Below are 27887 nucleotides of genomic sequence, written 5' to 3' on the forward strand. Positions count from 1 at the left end.
GAGAAGGAAAGAAGGAGGGAAAGAAAGAGCAACCTACAAATATGGGCAAGGAGGAAAAAACACTTCCCCATTCACTTTCTCCTATATAGCACATAGAAACCAAATCTGTATGACAACTATTCAGGTTTTCAGTAAACAGCTAAATGGTGGCGCGGTGAGGGAGCTCGAGTTCGCACTCCCTGCCAGAACACCTAAAAACCCAAGCGAAAAGAACTGAATAGAACTGAAGGTCCTGAGGGGACGGAAAAGGGAACTGGTTACTGGATCCAAGGGGGGTGCAAAACACTCGGCACTCCAATTGAAACTCGACCACCTTATGCAGCTAGAGCTGGGAAGGAGCGTCGGCCTACCTGGAAGAACGGACGCTGGTGCCGCGGACTGGCGTCGGGCGCGCACCGGTGAGACTGGGGAGGCTTTGGTAGCCGAGACAGTGGACGGCGTTGCGGCCGAGGTCTCGTGGACGCTGCAGACGGCGGAGTGGCTGGGTGCCGCGGGGCCCCCCTTTCGGTTGGAGGTGGTGGGTCCCGGGGCGGCGGGTCGCTCGAGGACGCTGCCGGCGAGGCCGCAGAGTGCGACGGGGGATCCGGGGGTGGGTCTTGGCCCGCACCGGGGGCCCGGCAGTCGACGAGCGTTTCTATCGGGAGGGCAGCGACTAGCCACGAGGTTGGAGCAGGACCGGCGACCGGGCTCCCGTGGACTGAGGACACAGAGGCCGGCGGTGACTGCCGTGGCAGTGTCCCTGTTGGTCCATGAGGAGTGATTGGAACGCCCGGAAGCACTGGAAACTTTCTTGCCTGGCGAGGGAGACAGCAGCCCGGGCTGAACCTGGTGCGGAGCATGGAACTGTGAGGTGGAGGGGAGTAGAGCGCCCCTAGTGGTCGCATTTACCATCAACAGCGACCCCAGCCAAGAGATCAATGGGCGATTCCCCCCCCTTCCTCTGGCACGGGATGCAGAACTGGAGAGGACCCTGGACTGCACTCGTGGTGATCTGGGGCCTTGGAGGCAGAGGACTGCTGACTTGGTGGTGGGAAGCATAGCCTAAATTCAATAGGAAGTAAGTGGGAGGGGGGGGAGTGCTGCGATTTGGGCTAATGAACCAGGTTAATTGAATTGCTTCTATGAGGCAATAGGGGGTTTTCCAACTGTCCTAGAGGATTAAAAATGTTGTATTGCTAGGAGTGATGTAGTGTATTAGTGTAAGCTGGGTTTGCTGCTTACAATTGGGAACTTATTAGTAGCAATTGTGAGGAGGGTATGTTTAATAGGACGGGAGGGTTAAGATATACTGCCAGCATTAGATCAGCAGATCCCAGAGTACGCTGGGTAAGGGGTCATCATCCGTTAGCAGTCTGTGGCTGATGCGAAGACTGATAGGGATGGTGATGCCTGCTCAACTAATTCCGGTGCTCCTGGGGAGGGGGAAGTATAGCGGTGGGTCCAGGCATAGAATTAAGGGAAGGACACGGAGAAATGGATTGGCTCGGTGCCCTTCCAGCCTGCGACCCATCCCAAAGGTGGTCAGTGGTGGGGCAGGGATGATGGACTCCCCTCCGTCATTGGTGTTGAGCAACGGCAACAATAAGACCGCAGTCCTTCGGGACTTCCTGCTGGAGCAGAGAGTGGATGTGGCGTGCATGACCGAAACCTGGGTGCGGGATGGGGAGACTGTAACGCTCTCCCAGCTTGCCCCGCCCGGTTTTTCGGTCCTTCACCAATCACGGACTAGGGGGCAGGGGGGAGTGGCTATTTTCATTCGGGAGGCTTACTCCTTCAGAGCGCTCCCGCCATTTGAAATCATGGGCATTGAGTGTGTCGGCCTGGTATGTGAGGCCGGGGAAAGTGTGGCGATTTGGCTAGTGTACCGACCACCTAACGCACCGGCCAATAGCCTACCGTCCCTGATAGAGGCCGTATCAGGCTGGGCGCTGAAACACCCTAGGCTGATAGTCTTGGGTGATTTCAACGTCCATGCCGATGACACAGCCTCTAGTCAGGCAGCAGACCTAGTGTCCTCCATGGCAACACTGGGACTCTCCCAATTTGTAATGACCTCCACGCACTGGGCTGGGCACATGCTCGATTTGATCTTTGTGGCTGGGATGACAGTCCCCTTGCACGTCCACGTCGGTTTTGGATCATTTTGACCTGCTCAGTCTTGAGGAAGTTGACAGACTACTCATAGCTATACGCCCAACCACATGCGCCCTAGATCCGTGCCCTTCCTGGCTCATTAAAGCGGGCCATGAGGGGTTCCGAGGAGCTCTTAAGGAGATTATCAACAAGTCTCTCACTGAGGGACGATTCCCGGGAGCTCTCAATGAGGCGATGGTCTGCCCTCTCTTGAAAAAACCAACTCTGGATCCGGCCAAATTGGCCAGCTATCGGCCAGTTTCAAATCTGCCCTATTTGGGCAAGTTGATTGAGAGGGCGGTGGCGGCACAGCTCCAGGGTTTTCTGGATGACTCTTCCACTCTTGATCCCTTCCAGTCCGGCTTTCGCCCAGGTCACGGGACGGAGACGGCGTTGGTCGCTCTTACTGACGACCTCCGTAGACACCTGGATTGGAGTGGTTCGGCGGTGCTGCTGTTGCTAGACCTGTCGGCTGCGTTCGACATGGGCAACCACCAGCTGCTCGCCCATCGCCTCGTCGACGTGGGAATACAGGAACTGGCCTTACAGTAGCTTGTCTCTTTTCTCCAGGGTCGGGAACAAAGGGTGGTGCTTGGGGAACAGCAGTCCGGGAGGCGCCCTCTTGAGTTTGGCGTACCCCAGGGCGCAGTGCTGTCCCCGATGTTGTTTAACATCTTTATGCGCCTCCTTGCCCAGGTGGCTTGGAGGTATGGGTTGGGTTGTCATCAGTACGCTGATGACACCCAGCTCTATCTGATGTTGGGTGGCCAGTCGGATTCCAAACCGGAAGATCTGGACCGGGCGTTGCAGGCCGTGGCTGCTTGGCTTCGGCTGAGCCGGTTGAAGCTAAATCCTGCGAAGACGGAGGTCCTGTGCCTGAGTCGTGGCGGTGCAGGGTTGGAGGCCCCGCTCCCGGCCTTCGACGGGGCACTGCTAGTGCCAGTGCCGGAGGTGAGGAGTTTGGGGGTGCTCCTGGATGCCTCCTTGACAATGGAGGCCCAGGTAGCAGCCACTGCCAAATCGGCCTTTTATCATCTCCGGCTGGTTCGGCAGTTGGTTCCCTTCCTTGACCGCCGCGACCTGGCGACAGTGATCCATGCGATGGTCACCTTGAGACTTGACTACTGTAACGCTCTCTACATGGGGCTGCCCTTGTCTCAAATCCGGAAGCTGCAGCTAGTGCAGAACGCCGCGGCTAGGCTGCTGGTGGGCTTTCCACGGTGGGAGCACATCCACAGTGCTTAGGTCACTGCACTGGCTGCCTATAGCATACCGGATCCGTTTCAAGGTGCTGGTGCTTACCTTTAAAGCCCTATATTGCCAGGGACTGACCTACCTGAGGGACCGCCTTCTCCCATACATACCCCAGAGAGCACTATGGTCCGGGGCCCATAGGATGCAAGGCTCACCAGTACCAGGACCAGAGCCTTTTCTGTGGCGGCTCCTTACTGGTGGAATGAGCTCCCAGAAGAGATCAGGGCCCTGCGGGACCTTTTACAGTTCCGCAGGGCCTGCAAGATGGAGCTCTTCCACCAGGCCTTTCAATAGGAGCCGCCACCACTGTTACCACCAATGATCCTAGCGAAGGCTTGGACCTTAGATCTGGTCCTGACGTAGCGCTAGGCTCTTCGGCGCAAGGATGATGAGTGGTGGAATAACACAGAACGAGATCTGGAAGCACGCCATCTAATTTGTAATACTGTATGCACTTATTGTTAATTGTAACTTATGTTTTAAAGTAATTGTTTATGAGATTTTATAGAGTTTTTAAGCTTTATGTATGTCAGCCAGGTACATTGTACCGTTCTGTTAGCCGCCCTGAGCCTGCTTGCGGGATGGGCAGGGTATAAATATAATAAATAATAAAGTAATAATAATAATAAATGTAGAATATGTCCCTTAAACAGCTGACTTTTTAATTAACAAAAATGTCTCACAAAGAGTAATATAATATACAAACAGAGTGGCTGGCACAAGAGTGTATCCAGCATTACAGCAGTGGGAGGAAAATAGGAAAATATGACTGCAATAGTTTCAGCTATCTGTTCAAAAATAGGTGAGACATACTGATAAAAATGTTGTGACTCATTTTCTTAAAACTTTGCCTGAGTTTAAGCAGAATAGAGTAAAATAAATATGCATATTATTCTATTCCCAATTAGTTTGCAAGCCAAACAACAGTTTTTAAAAATCCCAGTTTCCCTTCACTACAGGAACTGACAATGTGCTAGTTGGTTAGTGGCAAAATAAAATATTTTCAGGCAGGGCTTTTTTTTCTGGGGGAATGCTGTGCCGGAACAAACTTCTGGAACCTCTTTGACAAAATTCTTTAAAAAATATTTAAAAGTTCATAAATTTTCAGTATACAGACTGAAAACGTCATTCTCCTCTTGAGAGTTCCAATCCTTCTGCTTTCAGGACAGGCATGTGTTGCAATACGCAGCTACTTTTCTAAATGGACAAGACTGCACACAGATGATCATATAATTTTACTACAGACCACAGAAGTTATTTGCAGACTGGAAGATTAAAGAGACTCCTTGATATGCATCTACAGTACATGTTTCTCCTTTTTTGCTTATGTAGCCGAGTCTTTGCATATGACCATCAATGGTACAATGCTCTAATACAGCCAGTTGCACACTTACTGCTCTCACTATGAACACCAGACTCAAAATCAACATGTTAAAATTTCCTCAGGTCCTTCTACTGATAAGTAGTGACAACAGGGTTCAAAATAAACCCTTTGTATCTGTGCCCTATGATTCTGATTTCCTTGAAGATCATGTTTTGAGTTTAAGCAGTGGATTCACAGTTTTTGAACTACAAGATCCCATAATGTCAATTATTTAAAGCATCAATAACACAATTATAAGTTTGGCCTGAATGTATTTTATTATTGCATCAGTTAAGCAGCAGTTGCATAAAAGCACCCACCGATTACTAGCTGAGTGGGGATTTGAACCTGGTTTCCCCAGTCCAAGTCCAATGCGCTGTTCCACTGCTCTCCAACCCCGTTGAACCTGAGGAAACTTCTGGAATTTTGAGTCAAGGTACTGAGCACCACTACAAAATGACTGCCATGGGGGAGTGGGGGTCACCACATGAAGGCTTGGTTCTGCAAAATGTTAGGAGGTTCCAAACCAAGTATCTTCCTATGATAGGGGAGCTGCTCTTTCCAAAGGGGTGCTGCCTGCAGATACAAAGGTGATGTAAAATAGAAGAAAGACAGCTCTGGTTCTTTGCCTTAAGCTAGAGATATCTGGGGGGGTGGGGGGAAGAAACTAGACTCCAAGATACGTATCAGTGAATACCCTGGCACCCACTGGCATCTTGCTGGGATCACTGGCACTATAGCAGTAGCAATGCTTTGTAAACAGGATCTGTGAGACCCAGGTTTGAATCCTCACTCTTCCATGGAAGCTCACAGTGTGATCTTGTGTCAGTCCTTCTCTCTGATTCCAACCCACCTAACAGAGTTGTTGTGAGGATAAAATGGATGGAAAGGATAATTATACTTTGGGTTGCTTTGGGTTCCTATTGGAGGGGAAAGGGGGCATAAATAGCTAAATAAGGGATTCCTAAATGGGTCTACTTGGAAGTAAGTCCCATTTTAGTCAATGGCGCTAACTCCCAGAAAGTGTTCATAGAACTGCAGCCACCTTTGTATACACAACAATTTCTTTTTTATATTATCTCTGGTCAAACAAGTTTTGCAGGTTTTTGAAACCCTACCCTACCAAAACCTGCAAAACCTGTATATCAGAGATGGAGGTGGGATGAAAGTGCCCAGTTTCATCTGTGAATTTCATAAAACAAACCCAAACTCTAATGATTCCAGCAAAGGGTATCTATTAGGGCAGCTGCAGTACACTATTAAATAAGTATGAACAAATTAACATAATGATTTTAACGTACCAATTAAATATGCATATTTGCATGTGGATATAAATTAAATGTCTATACATGTGCACAGGAATAAAGTCATATTTTGTTAAAAAAAAGATTATGTATACACCTGCCACAGTTGGCACCATTTTGAGATGGATATATATATATATAATTTTTAATTGATTTTCCACTACAAACTACAAAACTAAAACTACAAAAGAGAGTAACAAGGTACTTTGATAAGCTATTCATACGCTTTGGATATTTAACTACATGTTTATGATTACATTCAGTTATTTAAGTTCTAATAAAAGTATTCAAATAGAAAGAACAAAAAGGCATGTTTGGTTATTATATCACATCTGGATGATAATATAAATTCAATAAATGTCAACATAGACAACCTCGTTTCTTCTTGTCTTTACTTTTCTTCTTCTTTTGCCAGGGGAGATTTACTTTAAAGGCTCTGGGAGCAGCTACTCCTAGATCGGAATCAGAGTCAGAGTCAAAAATTTCACCCAAAGACACAGAAGTAGCTGTAGAAGATGAACTATCTGTATCAGATTTCTGTTGTTCGCTGTTTTTTTCCATTGCCTTCCCTTTCTCTGCTCCATTTCTTTGTTTATTCGGGGTTTGTTGTTGCTTAAGAAAAAGTTCTGTTTTTAATAAAGAGTCAATCTTTTCCTTCTTCTCATTACAGTTGAATATAAGTCCTTCTGGAAAAATCCATCTGTACTGGACATAGTTCTTTTGGAGAAATGCTGTAATATTTCTGTATTGCTTCCTTTTCTTATGTATTTCATATGGAACATATTTCAATATTTTAATCTCCTCTTCTTGAATTTTAACTGTTGTAGCTGCGGATGCTTTAAGTATTAAGTCTCTTGTTGATCTTTTTGCAAATTTCACAAAAATTTCTCCTGGGATATTTTTTTTTACAAACTCTGAATAGGTTCTGTAAATCATGTCAATATCTGCTTGTATTAATTCAGGTTTGTTATTGATCAAGGGGGCCATTGCTTTGCTTATAATTTCTCTTTCATCCTTTTTCTCTGGAACCCCTTGAAATATCAGAACGTAGAGAGATCTTTCCACTTGAAGTTGTAATATTTGTTGTTTTTCAGAAGCTCTTTTTCTGCAGTGTCCATTCTTTGATCTATTTCTTTGGTCTTGGTTTCAACATTTTATCTTTTTAGCTGACTTCTCTGTTCTGGCTGTAGTTTCCTTAAGCTCTTTCTGTAAGATATCAAATTTCTGATTGAGATTCGTCAGCTGGTCCAGCAGAGGGTGCATGGCTTCAGAAATTGCAGTGGCTATCTCGCTGGTATTTTCCGGTCTTGTGACTGGTGATGCTCTGCTGGTATTTCCTGCAGAACCTCTGCCTCTGGATGCAATTCCCCACTTGCTGAGATATTGTTTATATTTTGGTAAGAGTTCGTAAAAGTTCTAAGATTTTTCTATGATGTAGATAATTAGTCCAGATGTATTCCGCTTTTAAAAGGGTGGTTTTTAGTAGCTTAAACCCGGCATGCTTGTCGTTTATGCTGAAGTTTCACTTCTGTGTAGGGTTTTTCCTCCGTGAGTCCCCCCCCTTTTCTCTATGGAGCTATGTCATTTCGCTATATCAATATTTGTTCCTCCACCCTCTTTGTATATGTCTTTCTTTTTGACACTTTTTTTGTTTACGGGATCAGTACAGTGTCATTGTTTTTTCCTGGTGTTCCCAATATGGGAGATAAACTGTTCTTTGATGTTATCTCTGAGATGGAAGTGGGGTGTGTGAATTCCTGTATCTCAGGAGTTAGTTTGTCTTCCGGATTGAAGTCTGTCACTGCCCAAATGGCCTTTCCTGCCAGCTGCAGTTTATTGCCTAGGAAATTGTGGGTCTCACACCTGTGGAAATTTACATTGATTCAGATCCTTGGAATGGAATGTGTGAACGTTTGCGTGTGTGACCGAGAAAGAGATTTGCCTGGAACAAAGGGTTTGCAAAGAATCATGGGGTTTGGTTCAGTGAGGCAGGCCAAGCCTGTTTGCTGTTTTGCTAGCAAAGACAGAGACAGATACATGGAATTTATAAACTATTTGGTTTATTTTTAAACCTTCTATATTTCTAAAATTTCTTACCACTGTAGATTAATCCTTTTGTTTAAGTCCTTGTATGCTCTGGTCCGGTAACGTCTCTGAGCACCATTGCTGGCCTCGGGACAGCGGGATCTTTCGGAGCAAAAAGGAGCTCAATTCCCTAAGCCAGAACACCGTGAGCGGCCCCTTCAGCACTCCAGGCTAGAAGCTCCCTCCAAGTGCTTCGTGGGGAGGTCGGGACCGGCTGATCCCCCTCCCTGCCGCCCCAATCCGAATCGCCCCCATTGGAGCTTGATGGGGTGCATTTGCCGCGAGTCGCCGTCCACCGGAAGTCTCAGTTGGCACCATTTTGGAAGAGGCATTCTTTTCCCTGTGAGGGAAGGGAGAATACTTCTTCTAAAATGATGGCTGCCCCCCCCATTCCCCTCTTCCCTTTCATAAGGTTTCAGGCTGCACTCTTACACACTGTTGCCAAACAGTGAGCCCTATTGAACACACTGGGACTTACTTTTTTGCAAAGACATTTAGGATAGGTCTGGACCCGTGTAATACAGAGGTGACCATTGATAGGAAAGGTGAAATCCTACAGCCTTGCATGTGTGTGCACGCATGCTGCATCGTTACCGCAGAGTTAAGTCCTGCTGAAGGCTTTCTTTTGAGTAAATGTACATATGCAAGTCTTGCTGGTTGCAACCCAGGTTCTTATTTGGGGGTGGAGGCAGCGAGACGTTGGTTTGCAACCCAGCCCCTGAGGTCAGCGGATTGTGATGAGTTTTTTTTTGCCCCCCCCCCCCCCGGGTCCTTGGCCTTTGGTTCCCGGGAGCCGGCAGCCTCTTCCCGTGGGACTTCCTCCTCCGCCGGCTCCACTGAGGGATGGAGCCGTTCCTTCACTTCCCTGCAGGGGAAGCCGGGTGGCTGCCTCCATTGGAACAGAGGAGGAGGAGGAGGTGCTGCAGCGGCTGCCGCTTTTAGCTTTACCTCGCGGAGAAGAGGAGATGGAGGTGGGCGCTGGGTCAGAGGGCTGGGCTTCCAGGTTGAGAACCAGGTGGCAGCTTAGGGGAGGCGGTGAGGCAAGAGGGAGGCGTGGTGCAGCAAAGCCTCTTCCTTCCCAAGAACCAAGACGCTCTTCAGCCACAAGCTAGAAGGGGGGGTAGGCAGCGAGAGGAAAGCACCTCCACCATTGCTGCCGCCGCCGCCACACACTGGATCTGGCTTCGGCCGGGGACAGCGGACGCCCCGACAGCCTCTCTGCTTTTGGGGAAGGGGGATTGTCCCCTGGCCAAGCCCGATGTGTGGTGATCGGGCTTGGCGAGGGATCTCGGGGGGGCGGTGCTGGGAATAGCCTCTGCACACTCCGGCTCCCCAGTGACCAGAAAGGGACCCGGAGGCCTCGCATGTTTCCCAGTGAGCTGCAGAGTCCCGCAGCGCTTCCTCCGCCGTCCCCCCTAACAGGCGCCGAAAGAGAAGGAAAGAAAGAAAGAAAGAAAGGGAAGGAAGGAAGGAAGGAAGGAAGGAAGGAAAGAAGGCAAAGAGATGGGGGGAGGCTCGCCCCCTCCCGATCAAGCCCCTGCCACCCCAACTTATCCTGGCTGGTGGCGGCGGCAGCAACCAGCACATGCTGCTTCCCACTCCCCAGCCCGACTGAGAGCTGTGGGGGCGGGACTTGCTGCATGTTACCGCCCCCTGGGCTCCAGAAGCCAGCCGGAACACTGTTCCGTGGCGTTCTGCCCCCAAAATAGCCCTGGATACAAGGTCCCGGTATACTTCATCCAGTTGTCCTGTGCAGACACACATGGGATCGGCGCAACTGCAGTCCAGCCGCCAGAAGGTTTTTTCCTTAGCTTAGCAACAGAGTGGGAGGAGCGCCTCCAAACTGGATAATTGTTACCGTTCCCTGCCTAACAGTCATGTGATCCAGGAGGGGGGCTCCGCACACTCCCTCAGTTCTTCTTTTGTCGCTGCTACTGAAGGTTGTTTTTGTATCAGCTGGTGTTTTACCTCAGTGACTCTGTCACCATGTCACCATTCCAAAAATGTCGTCAATGTTCTACTAAGATGACAATATTTGATGAACTGTGTGTATTATGTTTAGGAGAAAGTCACAATACGGCTTCCTGTCCTAAATGTAAAAAGTTTACTACAAAGGCCAGATCTGACAGGTCAGCATGCCTGAAGGCTGTGCTATGGGAAAAGGCATTATCAGCCTCTAATAACCCAGCAGCAGCTTCATCTGCCGAGGCTAAACAAAATGCTGCGGTAGCTCAAACACCACGCTCTAATTGTGGCTCAAGAGCACCTTCAGTTATTTCATCCCATTCAGTCTCTCGATCAGACCCAAGTCGTAAGAGAATGGTATCTCCCCCATCCGTTCTAAGTAGATCTACTTCAGAACCCCCTCATAAGAAGCATAAGGTCCGTTCTAAACACAAATCCCAAAGATCTAAAACTAGATTGGATGCTGTAGCTTCCACTAGTAAAGAGGCTCTATTATTATTTATTTATTTATTTTATTCGATTTATACCCCGCCCTCCCCGCAAAGCAGGCTCAGGGCGGCTTACATAAGGGCATACGCCAATATAAAAACATATTTAAAACCATTTAAAATCCATATAATACAAAACATTCATAATAAGTTATTAACTAACTAACTAAAGTGCTCTCGATGTTCACAGATGGCATACTTCACACTGTTCAGCAGTTCTGCTCCGGGGGCGCTGACATTCCCTCAGCCAGGGCCAGGGTAAGATGGAAAGATGGTAATGATGGTAGTGGCGGCCCCTACTCATATGCCTGGTGGAAGAGCTCCGTCTTACAGGCCCTGCGGAACTGTACAAGGTCCCGCAGGGCCCAGATCTCCTCTGGGAGCTCATTCCACCAGGTAGGAGCCGCCACCGAGAAAGCCCTGGCCCTGGTAGCGATCAGCCTGACCTCTTTAGGGCCTGGCATTGCCAGGAGATGTTGCATCCCGGACCGAAGTGCTCGCTGGGGAACATATGGGGAAAAGCGGTCCCTTAGGTAAGCTGGACCCAGACCATGTAGGGCTTTAAAGGTAAGAACCAGCACTTTGAAACGAATCCGGTACACTATAGGCAGCCAGTGCAGCGCTTTCAGCACAGGCTGGATATGGTCCAGAAGTTGTTCTGACTGAACCGCCAAAGATGCCTTCCCCCCCTGTGTATACCACCGATGCACTCCATGCTGTCTTGGGAGTCTACACCCCCCCAACCCAAATACTTCATTAATGATTGTTCAGGTTGGGCAGCACTTGATAAGTACACACAAGGATCAGAATATGGCAGTTGTGATCCTGATGTGGAGCTTGAAGTTGATGCTGTGAACTCCTCACACAGGCTTCTTCTGAATGAAGGGCAAGGGGAATGGGTAGAACCCTACGGTTCTGATTATGAGGATCGGAGATCCCTCATGAGTACTAAATTGCCTGTTGACATACCGGCAAACCCAACGGATGAGGATACTGATACAGAAGACTTACGTATAGATGCAGAGCAAATGCAACAGATGGCAAAAACTCTTGAAATACACTTGACATCCATTGCATCGAAAACAAAGGACAAGATTCTGGCCAAATTGTGTCCAGAGGCTCCAACTGGGAAAGCCTTTCCAGTGGTAGAAGGTTTTGTTGATATAGCAACAAATATTTGGAAAAAACCTGCCTCCATTCCTGCAACATCTCGCAGGATGGAATACATGTGTTAGGTTCAGCAAGAAAATTGCCCATTTTTGGCTGCTCACCCCTCTCCTTCATTGTTAGTGGCAGAGGAGATGCAAGCCAAGTATAGAACAGGGGCTCAAACCATCCTAGATGATAAGGAAGGTAGGAAGCTGGACGTGACAGGTCGCAAACTCTATGCCTCTGCAGCTTTGAATTTTAAGAAAGCAAACTACCAGGCAATTATGTCTGCCTACCAGCTGTTCCTGGGGGAAAGACTAGAGCCATTCACTCAACAACTGCCCGAGGAGCAGCAATCCTTGGCAAATGTTTTTTTACAGGAATCAATGAAGCTTGCCAAGCAGCAGTTAAATACTAGCAAGCATGCAGCAGATACAGCATCTAGAGCCATAGCGTCTTCTATTATAATTAGAAGACATGCCTGGCTTCGCTCAACAGCACTCCCACCCGATACGTGTAATTGGATTGAGGATTTACCCTTTGAAGGTTCCTCCCTCTTGGAGACGACTAATGAATTCCTGCAGCAGAAGAACAAGCAAATGGCACGATCGTATGGCGTGTCTACAGCCCCTACCAATTACCAAGACTATCGTCAGCATTTCCACCCAAGGTTCTATTCAGGCTTTCAGAACCAGCATCGTCCATACCAGCAGCGTCTCCAGCCTATGTATCTGCAGCAAAGAGGCTTCAATACTGCCCCACATTTCAATCCTCGACATCCTCCACCATGATCCAAGGGGACTGATAATGCCCAAGGGCAAGTTAGGGATTGGGGCAAGCTGTTAAGCCTTCCTTTTGATGGTCAGCCTTTCTTTCAGGGCAGTTTGACTAAGTGTCGAGGTGAATGGGAAAAGATTACGAATGACAAATGGGTACTTTCTGTAGTTTCAAGGGGTTATTGTTTAGAGTTTACCATGGTGCCACCTCTTCAACTGCCTAAGCAAGCAATGCCTAATGTTCAGGCTGTGGATTCTCCTTTGTTGGCTGATGTAAATGTGTTGTTGCAAAAAGGGGCAGTGGCACCATCAAGGTTGGATTTGTTCCCCTTAGGTTTTTATTCAAGATTTTTTGCCATAAATAAAAAAGATGGGGGCTCCTGTCCTATTTTGGATTTTAGGTGTTATACGTTCCTTCATGTTCAGAAGTTTAAAATGCTTACATTGTCCTCCGTAGCACAGTTTATTGCGGTGGGGGACTGGTTTGCCATCCTTGATCTACAGGATGCTTATTAAAATCCATGAGTTCCATACAAAATATATTTGATTTATGATAAATGACAGGTCGTATGAACATATGGTACATATTGTCAAAGATTGTACACGACAATGCTCATTGTGTTCTGGTGGCCCCTTTCTGGTCAAGGCAGTTATGGTTCCAGGTGCTGCTTACATAAGAACATAAGAGACGGCAATGTTGGATCAGGCCAAAGGCCCATCCAGTCCAACACTCTGTGTCACACAGTGGCCAGAAATACCAGTGCCATCAGGAGGTCCACCAGTGGGGCCAGGAGATTAGAACCCCTCCCACTGTTGACCCCCCCCAAGCACCAAGAAGACAGAGCATCACTTGCCCCAGAGCCCCTATCTATACCTTGTGGCTAATAGCCACTTGATGGACCTCTGCTCCATATCCTTATACTAATAGCCAAGTTGCCCCCTCCGTGCGGATACTTAAATCAGCACGGAGGGGGCAGCTGGGGGGCCGGGGAAGGTTTGTGCACACGTGGGCCAGTCCCCACGTGTGCACAAAAATAAAAAAAGTTAAAAAAAAATTAGGGGGGATGTTAAAATCCTCCCGAAAGTGCAAGAGCGTCTCCTGCGCGTGCGCAGGGGATGCTCTGGAACGTCGCCGCCGCCGCTGGAGCGGGGGGTGGGGGTGGGGAGAGAGAGAGAGAGAGTCGCGAGGCCCGGCGGCTCCACGCCGCGCAGGCCTTGCCTCAGAGCTGGTGAGGGGGGGAATAGAGAGGTGGAGAGAGAGAGAGAGAGAGAGAGAGAGAGAGAGTGGTTCGGAGCCTCCATGCCGCGCGGGCCTCGCCTCGGAGCCGGTGAGGGGGGGAAGAGGGGATGGAGGAGACGGGGCTCTTCTCCCCCCCCGCGAGTATCGCGGGTCCCCCTCTTGTGCTTATCTAATTCCCTTTTGAAGCCGTCCATGCTTGTAGTCATTAAAAAACAAACCACAAAAACAAGGCACTGAATACAAGCAACGTAAAACTATCCATAAAACAGAAGTAGACCATTTTAATAACCTAATAAGATAAACGTCTTAATTAAAAGCCTGAGTAAAAAGATGTGTTTTGGCCCAGAGCATAATAGTAAAGTAAACAGGCAAGCTTCAAAGGGCTTCCAGAGGCAAGGTACCACCACAGAAAATGCCATATCTCTAATCTCTGAAGGTGGAGGCAGAGACATAAGAGCCTGAGAGGAAGATCTTAACTGGTGATCTAAATATTATGGGAGGAGACTCCAGGTACACTGGGTCCAAGCCTAAAAGGTAAGAACCAGCACTCTGAATTGTGCCCAGAAACAGATGGGTAACCAGTACAGATCTTTCAGTACATGGGTGATATGATCCTAATAACCAGCCTCTGACTTTTTGTTTCTGCTGTTGCGTGTGGCCTATGACGCTAATGAGTTCCTGCTGGGCTTTTTCTACAAAAAGATATGATCCTAATAACCAGCCTGGCCACTGCATTTTGGACCAACCAAAGTTTCCAAAACATATTCAAAAGAAGTTCCATATAGTGTTCATGACAGTAATCGAACTTGGATGTGATCAGATCACTGTGGCCAGATCATACTTTTTGAGGAATGGCCATAGCTAGTGAACCAGCTGGAGCTTATAAAAGGCACTACATGCCACAGAGGAGACCTGAGCCTCCAATCATAGGCTAAGATCTTGCAGCACCTCCAAGCTATGAACCTTTCTTTCTGATCTGCGCGTTCTCCCCCCCGCCCCCCAGCTAGCAAGCCAAAAGAGTCCAGTGGCACCTTTAAGATCAAAGTTTATTTAGGTACAAGCGCTCCCTTCTCTGTGAGGGCAGATCTGCGCGTGCCCCCCCCCCCATAGCTAGCAATCCAAAAGAGTCCAGTAGCACCTTTAAGATCAAGGTTTATTTAGGTACAAGCTCTCCTCTGTGAGGGCAGATCTGCACTGTCAGGGGTGTGGCCTAATATGCTAATGAATTTCTGCTGTTGTGTGTGGCCTATGATGCTAATGAGTTCCTGCTGGGCTTTTTCTACAAAAAGAGCCCTGTCAAAATAAATATTAATCTGAATTTCAAGACCAGCAGACAGTGCATTTAGAGTATACATAACAAAGTTCAGTGGAATTCTGTATGTTTTGTGGCAATTCTGGGGTCACAGAATCACATTTGATAAATATTGGTTTCTGAATATTCTTTTTGAATATGGTGTTGACGAGATGACAGAGTACGCTGGACATAGTAGGTATAGGCAGTAAGGGGGTGTGTGTAGCTGATACAAATGTAGAAACATGTAAGTAGAGCCTTCCATATAAATTAAACAGAGCAGATATTACTTTAGATACCCAGCTGTAGGCCAACTGTAGGCTCCCTCATCTAAGCAGATAGAATGAAAATCTGCCAATTTAATAATAGCCTTAAATATCTTTTCAGATTAACAGTTTTAAACAAGGAAATGTGATTTTTGAACATATATAAGAAAGTTGTTTGCAAATATGAAGGATATTAAGCAATCATTAGCTAACTTCAAGTGCAGTGTCAACTTCTGATTTCTTTAGCTGAATTGGGAATTTTAGCTGTTCACTCTGTGCATAGTAGTTGAATTGCAGAGATCAAGAATGCTTTTAGGCTAATTTCTTTTGGGGGGAAATGTACTACATTCCAAAATTAGATCTTCCTTTAAGGAAGCTGAAATGTTGTAGGGTGTTAAGGGAAGGGACGTTGGAAGGAAGCTTTCAGAACAAGAAAACTACAATTAGGATCAAATGACCTACTGCTCCAGTCTCCAGGATAGTCAATCAAATGAGACACCCACAAATTAGAATTACAGTCCCTTCTGTAGAAGAGTTGCTGTTATCCCATCATTAGTCTTCTGGCAGGACTTTTAGACTACTTAGGTATCTGTAAAAATAGCCATCATATGAAAGAAATTCATTTTTCTTATGTTGGGACAGTATTCGCCAGAATATACATGAAATTGCCTAAAATAATGTAATGCTTTTTGGAATAGCAGAAGTGCTCCAGTTAGCCAATAGAGATAAAAGACATTGATGACAAGGGAGCTGGTTCCAGAGGCTTCCAGAACCTGCAAGCCTGAACCAAAAGGTACAAAGTTGATGAACTTTTTCTTCTAGAACTAATTGGCTAATAGTTGTTGGTGCGGAAAGATAAATATTACTTAGCAAGTTGGATCAAAGGTGTAAATATAGCATATTAAAACAGTCCACCATCTTTGAAGGCACAATTAATAGCTCCAGAACCCTTGCCTTTGCTTGACCATTTGTGGATCCTATCCATAGTATTCATGGCTCAAAGGTAAATAACATTAACTGATAATTGATTGCAGATCAGACGGATATTAAAGGTACAGCTACCCTGCCCTCCCTGCAATGCAGGCTCAGGGCGGCTCTCGGTCAGTACATAAAATACAGTTAAAACCACATAAAACCATATAAAACCATATAAAAGTGCTGAAGATAGTTACTCAAGATGGCTTATTTCAGTGTAATCTCTAAAAATCTTTCTGTTCAAGATCTTCCTGAGGCTCAGGCTGGATGTTAAAACCAAGAGCCAGGGCTATATAATGGTGGCGGCACCCTAGCTGAAAGCCTGGCGGAAGAGCAAAAGGTCCTGCAGGGCCCTGATCTCCTCTGGGAGCTTGTTCCACCAGGATGGGGCCGCCACTGAGAAAGCCCTGGTCCTGGTAGTAGTGAGCCTGGCCTCTTTTGGGCCAGGGAGGGTCAATCGATTTTGAGACCCCGACCAAAGTGCTCTCTGGGATATATATGGGGAAAGGCGACCGCAGGTATGCTGGGCCCTGGCCCTGGCCATATAGGGCTTTAAAGGTAAAAACCAGCACCTTGAAGCGGATTCAGTATGCTATTGACAGCCAGTGCAATTGCCGCAGCACAGGCTGGATGTGCTCCCACTTGGGGAGACCCATCAAAAGCCTGGCTGCAGCATTCTGCACTAGCTGCAGCTTCCGGATCGGCAACAAGGGCAGCTCCATGTAGAGAGCATTACAGTAGTCTAGTCTCGAGGTGACCATAGCGTGGATCACTGTTGCTTGTTCGGCACGGTTGAGGAAGGGAACCAACTGCCTGATCAGCTGAAGATGGTAAAAGGCCGACCTGGCAGTGGCCACTACCTGGGCCTCCATTGTTAGGGAGGCATCCAGGAGCACTCCCAAACTCCTAACCTCCGGCGCTGGCACCAATGGCACCCCGTCGAAGGTCGAGAGGGGGAACCCCACCCCCGAACCGCCCCAACTCAAGCACAGGACCTTCGTCTTCGTCGGATTCAGTTTCAGCTGACTCAGCCTAAGCCCAACCAGCCACGGCTTGTAATGCCCGGTCCAGGTCTTCCGGTCTGGAGTCGGACAGGCCGCCCAACATCAGATAGAGCTGGGTGTCATCAGCGTACTGGTGACATCCCAGCCAATGCCTCAGGGCAATCTGGGCAAGGGGGCACATACAGATGTTAACTAACATCGGGAAACATTAGCTAGAAGGGCTAATGTAAAAGTTGGCAACTCTCTGTCCAATGGATTCATCAATTATATTGGCTTGGGTCATAAAAAATAAAATTCATTAGTCTAGCAATATGTAATCTGTGTCTGTGTGAGTGTAGTACCCTATCCATCAGTATGCCCAACAAAAGATTGGGAACAATATGTTTCTCTATGCAGTTTTGGCCAGTTCCCCCAGAAGCATCAGAGTGTTGAGCAGTTCTTGATCTGGTTAAACAAGAGGGTAAAGGCTGTTCTGGTTTCCACAGACTATCTGGGAGAAGTGGTTCCCTTTCAGTTATCAGAATATGAGTTTGGTGACATCAAGTGTCATGCCCCAGAATTGTCTGCTGTTGTAGACTGTAGTCCTTCAGGTTGTTAAGTATTTGCTTCCAGAGCAGAATGTCATATGTGGTAACAGCCACTGACATATGTACATATATATGCTGATTTCTCACTACTACTTACCATTTGATGACTTACAGCAGAGTATAAAAGCTCTAAAATACATAATCTGTGGTTGCCACTGATTTCTGTTGTGTGTGATAAGAACATTGGAAATGGATTGGTGTTTTGCTCTCACGCCAAGTTTTTGCAGAAGGTGCAGGCAGCACTCATTGCTGTTACCGTCTATAAGACCCCAGCCGGAAAGGATAAAAGGTTTCTTCTTGTTTCCTGCATGGATAACTGTTAAAAAACTTTTTACTTATGTAATATATACATAAAACTTCTAATTGGTTCCATCGGGAAGAAAGAATAGGTAGCTTTCTCCCCCATAGGCTGACATTTGCTAGAAGTCCATCTGTGCTTGCTACAGATGAGCAAGAGATTATTGATTGATTGATTGATTGAATGATTGATTGATGGCATTTCTCTCCCACATTCTTGGAGATTAAGAACCAATCAAATCTCCTAATGCTGAACAATAAAAAGTGAAGAAGTAGAAGCCATTTAAAATGACATAAAATAGTACAATGGCAGCAGTAAAACAATTTAAATGACCAATGGCAAAATACAGAACAATATTAAAATCAGTAACAGAAACTGGGATTATCAGCCCCCCCCCCCGTTCCCTAGATCAGCAGAAGGCATGGGTGAGGGTAGGTGTCTTCAGCTTGCCCCTATAACTTTACAGTCTTAGTGCCAAATAATAATGGGAAAGGAGGTCCACAGCTAAGAGCCCCTGATGGAGAAGGCCCCATTTCTTCTGGCTGACCACTCTAGCTCTGTAGGCACATAGAACAGGGCTCCTGAAGACAATGTGAACAAGTGGGCAGGTTCATATGTACTCAGATAGTCTTTTAACCATGCTTTTTGTAATGCTGGTTAAAAGTGAAGAACACACTTGGTCCCAGAACGGCCTGGGACCAACATATCTGAGGGACTGCCTCTTCCCATATACACCCTGAACAGAGTTATGCTCTGTGAATCGACTTCTCCTGGTGGTTCCTGGCCCGAATGACATCCATCTTGCCTTGACCAGGGCCAGGGCTTTCTCTGCCCTGGCCCCTGCCTGGTGGATCATGCTCCCCATTGAGATCAGGGCCCTGCAGGATCTCCTTCAGTTCTGCAGGGCCTGTAAGACAGAGCTGTTCCTCCAGGCTTTTGGCTAAGGCAGTGGGCGCCACATATGGCCTCCTTGTGGTGTCTGTCCCCTGTCTTCCATCCAGCAATACCTGGCTACTCACCAGCCAGGTACCAACGAGCCAAGGAAACCTCTCTCAATCACTCAATCTCTGACCACCGATTTTAATGTTGTATTATTGTGTTTAAAATTTTAATCATATTTATTGTATTACCAATATGTTGTTTTCCGCCATGAATCTGCTAACAGGAAGGGCAGGCTACAAATATGAAATAAATAAACAAACAAATATTTATATTCGGGTTAGCTGACCTGAAAGGTCTTTTTGGCTTAGCCTTGGAAAAGCTGTATCTGGGTGTCAAAACATGGCCCACGGGCCAGAACTGATCTGTCCAGAGCTTTTATCCAGCCCTCAAGCAACTGGTCATTACCTTCTATTGCCAGACGACACAGGCTGTGCATTATGTCCCTGCATAATGTCCCAGTGCTAATGACTAACGGGCAGTAGAAATGGGAGGGAGGGCATCAGGGAGATACTGCAAGGGAATACTGTGAGTGTTAATGCTTAAAGCATGTTTGTATTGTGTGTAAACTTTAATGTTGTTAATTGGGTTTGCCTGTGTCCTTTATAAAGTTGGTATCTCCAGTACCTGGGCTGAGGGGTGACATGATCGAGGTTTATAAGATTATGCATGGGACAGAGCAGGTCAAGAAAGAAGCACTTTTCTCCCTTTCTCACAATACAAGAATTCATGGGCACTCCATGAAATTACTGAGCAGTTGGGATAGAACAGATAAAAGGAAGTACTTCTTCACCCAAAGAGTGATTAACACATGGAATTCACTGCCACAGGAGGTGGCGGTGGCTACAAGTATGGACAGCTTCAAGAGGGAATTAGATAAACATATGGAGCAGAGGTCCATCGGTGGCTATTAGCCACAAGGTATAGATATAGATAGGAACTCTCAGTTTGGGGCAAGTGATGCTCTGTATTCTTGATGCTTGGGGGGGCAACAGTGGGAGGGCTTCTAGTGTCCTGGCCCCACTGATGGAACCTGGTATTTTTTGCCACTGTGTGACAGAGTGTTGGACTGGATGGGCCATTGGCCTGACCCAACATTGGCTTCTGTTATGTTCTTACATTTTATGGCAGACGTGGCCCTGCGACAAAGTGACATTTATGTCAAATCAAATGAGTTCAACACCTCTGAGCTATGTGCTGCTAGGTCAAGGGGAGAAGAAGACAGATTCTGGACACATAGTCAAAAAGAAATATGTGAGAGAACCACAAGATGGCCTGCAAGACAATAAGAAACGGAGGGAAAATACAGGGTTTAAACAGAGTAAGATAGATAGGCATACAAAAGCTAAATTTCACATTGTCCAAAATGCCCATCCAGAATGTTGGCCTGGCAGGTTTTTAGTTATGATAAGCATATTAGTGGTGACCGAGGGTGCATCATTTTGTTGCTGCAGTGACCCTATTAATACTGTTGTTTGTTGCATTTAAAATTTTAAGATAAGGAGAGTAATTTTCTAAGGTTTTGTGATTATTCGCTTTCTCCTCCCAGTGGAATGAGACTATTGAACTCTTTCGAGGTGGCATGCCGTTACGGAAGCATCGCTGTCATTTCAAAAGCTACGAGCGTTGCTTCACAGCATCAGAGGCAGTAGACTGGTTGCACAGACTGCTGAGGCACAACCAGAATTTTAGCCCAGAAGTAACTCGTGCTCAAACAGTTCAGCTCCTTAAAAAGTTCCTGAAGAATCATGTTATTGAAGATATCAAAGGAAGATGGGGCAAAGAGGATTTTGAAGACAACAATCATTTATACCGGTAAATAACTGACTAGTGGTGTTGTTTGGGGTAAAGTGTAATTATTATTTTTTTAATTTCGATTTTTATCCTGCCCCTTCCCCAGCAATTGGGGCTTGGGGCAGTTAACAACATAAATACAAAGCATAAATAAAAATACAAATACTCTGTAAAACAGTTTACTACACACTGGCTCTCTGGCATGACAATTAGAAAAGCTGATAGTACGCCCAGTAAGAATGCCTCAAAGGAATGCCTGGAGCAATAATTCCATCTTACAAGGTTCGTGGAACTTAGGTCCCACAAGGTACAAGTTTCTTCAGGCAGAGCATTTCACCAGGTTGGTGCCACAATCAAAGAAGCCTTTGTTCTGGTTGAAGAGCTAGCTAGATTTTCCTGTAAATGTTATAGATGTAAACTGGTATTTTAATAAATGGAAATGTAACTCAAAGGTATTGTTACTGTTAAGTGTATGGATTGTATCTAACAGTCTAATCAGAGAGCCAGTTTGACGTAGTGGTTAAGAGTGTGGACTCTAATCTGGGAGAACTGGGTTCGATTCCCCACTCCTCCACATGCAGCTGCTGGTGTGACCTTGGGTCAGTTACAAGTTCTTTCAGAGCTGTTCTCTCACGAGCAGTTCTCAAAAGCGCTCTCTCAGCCCCACTTACCTCACAGGTGTCTGTTGTGGGGACGGGAAGGGAAAGGAGATTGTAAGCTGCTCTGAGACTCCAAGTGAAGGGCAGGGTATAAAACCAATCTCTTCTTCATCAAACTGAGCCTTCCTCTGGTGCCGTGCATCTCTGAAGGTAGTGGAGAAAGGTTCCAGAGCTAGCAGACTGGGACTTTTGAACCAACCCAGTGCCATGAAATATTCTATATTATGCATTCCATCTTCACAGTGTCTTCTCAATGTGTATTAATAATTTTCTTAATGCACTAGTTAGGAGACAGCACCATTAAGGACCTTTGTTCATTTCAGCCTTTGGTGAGCCAGTGATTTAACCTTTTAATTCCAGTTTCCCTGTTCCAAAGTGCTTTTTGTCTCAGTCATACTCCCAGAAGGCTTCAGAGTAAAGGGACTAGATATCTGTTTCAGTTCTATATTAACTTCAGAGAAGACAGAAACTTGTGCATGCCTGGACAGAGGGCTTGTTGATTACTCAGGATATCTCTGGAAAATGTGACCTCTTTTGACACTGACTGGAGGGAACAAAGATGTAGTAAATGAAGTTAACAACTAATGTCTTTTCTGAGTTCTCCCACAATTTTCTTTTTGCTTGTGAGGGTGCACCACCTAAATATCCCTTGTATCTTAATCTTATTTATTGCACAATAAGGGAAAAGGTTCTTTCCCTCCAAAGGTTCTGTTTTTCATTTAGGCTAAGCTTTAATTACTTGAGGCCAGGATTTAGCCTAAGCTTTAATTACTTGAGGCCAGCCCAGACTTGTATAAAGTGTGAATGTGACAAATTGGCAGGGGAAGAAGGCAACTCTATCAAGCCCTCCTCTGGCTAATTGGGGGCTGTGGCTCAGTGGCGGAGCACATGAAGGATCTAGTTTCAGTCCTAGCATCTTCTTCAGTTAAAGGATCTTTAAAGGATCTGGAGGACTTTTAAAAACACCCAATGTATTATTTTGAGATTTCAGATTTTTCTGCAAGCCTGGAGCATTTTTCAGGTTTGTCGAACGATCTATTCATCGCTCCAGTCTCTGGATTTAAGTATCCTCAGGTTATTAGAATATAAGAAGTTGGGGGACCCTCAAGGACTTGCAGAGTGCATTGCATTCCCCCCTCCCTCACTATATCCTCTTTCCCATTCCTAAAAGCCCCCACAGCCTCTCCCCTTTTCCTGCTGTCTTTTCCACCCACCAGCCTTTATCTGCCCCCGTCTTCAGCTTGCCATCTATAATTTGTGCCGTTGATTTACATCACTCCTTTTGTTCCTTATAGATTTTCAAGATTTTTGCACAAAATCGTTTTCAGTCCTGGGGCTGGGTGGCCTTTCACATTCCACCCTAGAAGAAAACCAGGAGACTTTATCAGACTACACCCTAGTCAGCACCTTTTAGCATCAGCTTGGTAATAGGGCAAAGAGCAAGCTCTTCCCAGAAGCATCCACTCCCAACTCTTCTCTGGGAGTGGAATGCAAAACAGTGCCTGAGACAATGGGCGGGTTTGTCCCTGCCGTGCAGTTCTTTCCATAAACAGCTTACCTGATGGGCAGTTAAGAGTCTTGCAAGAGGGAACTTGATTCCTCCTCCTTTTCTGACATTGGTGGCGGATCTGAGTATTAAATAAAACACAAGTATTGGCACCTTTCCAAAACATGCCCAGTCTTCTGCAATGCCTTCCTCTAATTACTTGTTCAGAACAAGTTTATGCGAAGAGTGCTGCAGTAATCCATGCTTGATGATGGTTACAAATGTTGGTCATTGACTCAGAATATAAATCTAGGACTCCTTAGTGGGACAAAGAGAGAGCCCAGTGTTAGCCAAACTGCCTTAATTTATTAATAAACGTGGGGAATTATGAGTATTAAATGTCAATAGGCATTAAATATAGGCTCAAAACCTGTGTATACGGGAGTTTGAGTTCTCAGTCCCAGCAGTAGTTGCAGAGGCTAGATTACTAAAGCAGTGATTTCTTTACTGAAGGATTCTTAAATATACAAACATAAAATCAAGCATTCACACACACAATACAGAACTAAGAAAGCAGAGGTGATTGATAGTGAATAGAGGAGTCAGTTACTGGGTAATATTACCTGCCCAGACGTGCAGAAGTCCTTGAAGACAATAGCACCAACAGCCAGCATTATGTGCTATGAGGGGGCAGAGAAAAAGAGAGCATGGTGTGTGTGTGCGTGGACGGATATAGACTTTGGAAAATAATGCTGACCAATGGGAGGTCTTGAGGGGCTTGTCTCAGGTGAGGACAAACGATTACCTGGGCCAATCCTGGGTCCCAGGGGGTGTGGCATCATGAGGAGCCGGACCTGGATGCAACCAATGACATTCCAGAGGGGCAGAGTCAGGCTTAACAATGGCCTTGATTAAATCAGCCAGGTGCTGGGTGGCTACTTGAATGGGTTTTCCGACCACTAATGGTCCAGTCAAGGCAGTCAAAAAGGTTCCCAAGTCTAGAGAAAAGATGGGAGATGGGTCCCTTATTCGCATCAGGAAGGATCGTTAATTATTTGAATGTTTGGTTTATCTCAGTATCCTGAGGGATGGAGCAAGGAAGGACAAAGAATTCACACATAGATATGAGACCACACAAAAGGGCTGGGTGAGGTACTGGAGACAGGAGGGCTGGTTGCCAGGTGGCCTCTGAATAGCATTTAGAAATGTAGATGTCTTACCTGGTGGAACTGCCATTGTTTCATATGCTGCCTGGTTGTCACCTGAAAATGGAGACCCTATTTCCAGAGCTATGCCTTGCTCTGTGTTTTCAGGTCTTCCTTGGCTTGAATTTTGTGGGTCTCTGGTTCAGGTCAGAAAGTGGGGTGCCCTTGCTATTGGGGGCTACCCAAGAGTAAAGGCAGTGCCTCTGGCCACACCAGACCACAGACCTAGCTGGGAATGAAACAAATGATGTCTGGGGCAGGCTGCTCAATTCTTTTCTCAAACAGCATTAATCTTGAAATAGTTAGCCAAAACTAACACAGTTAGGAGGGTTCTACCTTTTGACAGTAATTGCTAAGGTGTATCTCACTATTGCCGTCTGACTTGTCTGGAGGTGGAGAATAAAAGAAGATTCATGCAGCATGTAATTTCAGCCTTTCCATGCATGGGACCACATTTGACATAATCACAAGTGTTTACACACACCACCTGTGTGTCATTGTTTGAAATTTAGATTATTATGAGCAACAGTGAGTTAGCATGACTGATAATCTCTTGACTGTTCCCTCCTTGGGAAGTAATGGAACCCACTCAGTGGAGATGACTCCTTGTTTGTGTGCTATGTAGTTCTGAGAAATAACTTAATACTGGGAGCGTACACCCAGAAGAGTTGTTGAGATTGGGGCCTTTGTCTGCTTCATTCTGTTCTCCTTCCTACAAGCACCCTGTGTAGGGTATAGTAGTAAGGCAGCTGAAAAATCTAAATATCTTAATAAATAGTGTGTCTGCTCAGCATTTGCTGTATTGTGTTCCTCTCCTTTCTGCACTGTCCCTGTCTTTTCCCTTCATCCCTTTCCTCATCCACAAAAACTATCCACAATGGAGCAAGTCTGGAGGTAGTTTTCTGTTTTGCAATACTCTCCATGGTTTAAAATTAGTACCTTTTGCGATCTGCTTGTTTTCTCTTCTCTAACTGTCTCTTTTGTCTTGTGAAACATGAATTGCATTACTTTTTAATCTACAAATTTAGAGTCCGGTGGCACCTTTAAGACCAACAAAGGTTTATTCAAGGGTATGAGCTTTTGTGTGCATGCACACTTTTTCAAATATTTTCCCTGAGTTTTCCATCAGTTTTTAAAAAAATGTTTATTGTTCAGCACCGATAACCTTGTTTGCTGTCAGCCAGTGCTTTTTTTCTGGGGGAGCATGCCAGAATGAAATTCAGGAACCTCTTTTGACAACATTTTTTTTAATATGTTTAAAAGTTCATGAGTTTTCAGTATACAGATTGAAAATTTCATTTCCCGCTTGAGAGTTCCAGAACCTCTTTTTCAAAAAAAAACCCCACCAACCCACCCCTGCTCAGCCATTCAACAAATTGATTTCAGCTTGGCAGGTTTTACAAGATTTTTTAATTCTTTGTATGATTGTCATATTGAATGAATGAATTTCTTGTAAGTACTTTTCTGGTGACAAAAAGTCATATTGTAGTCTGTGTTCTCTTCCACAACATTTCGTTTTAAAATAGTGAATGTATTTGTAGCTCCCCCTGCTGGACTGTTGCATTATTGTACAAACATTCTTTTTAATCTTTAAATCATCAGTGATTTTTATAAAAACAGGCCCTTTTTTGAGAGAGAGAGAGATGTGTAGATTTCACTGGTACATGTTGGAAGTTTATTTACACAACAGTTAGTGATGCACAAAGTCTAATTGATTTTTCATTTATTTTCAAAATAATTGCATGGATTGGTCATTCATACTTTCATAAATAGAGAAAAAAAGAACAAAAAGTGTTGACTTAATAAGAGACCATTCCTTGGGGTTGTATTCAAATTTCATTCAAGGTCAGAACATTAAATTCTGTCGAAATTATGCTAAGAGCAGATTTGCAAATCTGTAAACAACTTGAGTTAACTGAGAAGATAAATAGGGACTTATTCCTTGAAGAACATATTAGTTTCTGACTTTTCATTTATTTCATTTCTCTGTATGGATCTTTGCTCATTTATCATTCAAATATATCTGTATTGGTTGACCCACTGCATAAGTTGGCCTACTTCTGGGAAGAATCCTCATTAACAAATCAGCAGAAACACTTTTTGCTACTTCGGCATCTTTTTTGAGGTTAGCATGGCCAATTATGTGTATTTGATGTATTTATTTTTTAAAAACTGGATTATAACAACAAAGTGTAGATGAGAGGGTTTCCCCCATTGTTTTTACAGACCAGATTTCATGATAATTTTACAATGCCCTTTTATTGTAGATTTCCTCCTTTCTCGCCGTTGAAACCATACCCAAAACGACCTCCATTCCGAAAGGAAATTATTAAATTTCCAAACTGGGATGATACTGAAAAAGATACTTTCCAAGAACACATACCAATAAAGCAAATCACATTGGTAAGATATACATCAAATCGGTGTTTGTATGGTGGAACGACAGCTAACTCTTAAGAAATGCACTGTAGTAATGTAGTGTTATTTGGAACTGTGATGTGTAAAGGTATAGTCAACAATTCCCTGATTATACAGAACCTACAGCATTGATTTCAATGAAATATAATTGTGACTAAGTTTGTTTGGACTAGAATCAGGTTGCCATTGCTGTAGAAACAGTGTCTTTGTTAAGTGAAAGTATCACAAACTAAGAAACAACTTTTCTTCTGCTATAGAACTCTGAAATGTGGTTCAAACGTCACAGTATAGCAATTGGAGAAGTACCAACATGTAGATTTGTACACCGTCGACTGTTAACAGAGGCAAATATAGAAGAGATATGGAAATCCATGACACTATCTCAGTAAGTTCCTTTTCAAACTAAGGTGATATAATAAGTATGTGTCAGAACCCATAGCCAACAACGAAGTACACGCATTCAGGAACGGTTATACTTTTATTGCAGAGCTATAGATGCAGTAACATAGGCACTGTTAAGAATGGTGGCGGCCCCATGGGCATAATAGGATATAGGGTATTTGTATGCACACACACACCCCCAGCACTGGCCAATTAGGCACCCTCCCGCGCGCGGGATAAGGCTTAGAGCTTAGTAGCTGAAGCTGAGAACGAACATTCTCCCACAACACCTAGGGACAACCCAGACACCACAACACCCTCCTGCACATCTGTATAGATAAGCGTTTCGGCACACAGCAGAGAAAGCACAGAAAGGAATGCAATAGCAATTAACCAGATACAGACCAAACTCCCCAACCTTCATGGCAGCATAGCTGACAGTATGAAGCAGTGCTCTACCAAAAAATAGTGGTTCCATGCTAAGGAAATCCAGGATCTGTAAATGGATTTGCACGTTGATTTGCAATTCCAGTCCTTTTTAAAATCCTGTGACATTTTTATAACACCTACTGCTGATCCCCTCACAAGGAACTTGTTATTCCGCTTGTTGGGAAAAGTTGCTGTTCTCCAATGTACATATTGCAAGCACAGAGTGTCTCTTGCTTGTCAGCTGAGGCCTTTAGATATTACAGCAAACAAAGCCAACCCAAACCTAAACGCAAAGCTTTGCAAACATGAGTATTACTTGTTGTCTGATGGTACATGGTGAGGTTTTGCTTTGCTTGTTTCCTTTTAAAGATGGATGACTGGATTGCATCCTATGAACT

At 45.4% G+C, this 27887-nt stretch overlaps 1 protein-coding gene and 1 long non-coding RNA gene across 2 annotated transcripts in view; one reads left to right on the top strand and one right to left on the bottom strand.

Annotated features, from left to right (window-relative positions):
- DEPDC1B (DEP domain containing 1B) overlaps positions 1 to 27887 on the top strand; it is a 50872-nt gene that overhangs the window by 1760 nt on the left and 21225 nt on the right. The window contains exons 2-4 of the mRNA XM_015412986.1: positions 20667 to 20932; positions 26529 to 26664; positions 26937 to 27064. Coding sequence (XP_015268472.1) covers positions 20667 to 20932; positions 26529 to 26664; positions 26937 to 27064 — 530 coding nt within the window. The remainder of the gene's footprint in view (positions 1 to 20666; positions 20933 to 26528; positions 26665 to 26936; positions 27065 to 27887) is intronic.
- LOC107111941 lies at positions 21996 to 23743 on the bottom strand. The gene is made up of 3 exons (XR_001482577.1): positions 23680 to 23743; positions 23129 to 23198; positions 21996 to 22114 (listed from the first exon to the last, which is right to left on the bottom strand). It is a non-coding gene; the product is annotated as an uncharacterized LOC107111941 (long non-coding RNA).

This window comes from Gekko japonicus, unplaced genomic scaffold, assembly GCF_001447785.1.
Source record: "Gekko japonicus isolate JY-2015 unplaced genomic scaffold, Gekko_japonicus_V1.1 scaffold2332, whole genome shotgun sequence".
In the NCBI taxonomy this organism is placed as follows: Eukaryota; Metazoa; Chordata; class Lepidosauria; order Squamata; family Gekkonidae; genus Gekko; species Gekko japonicus.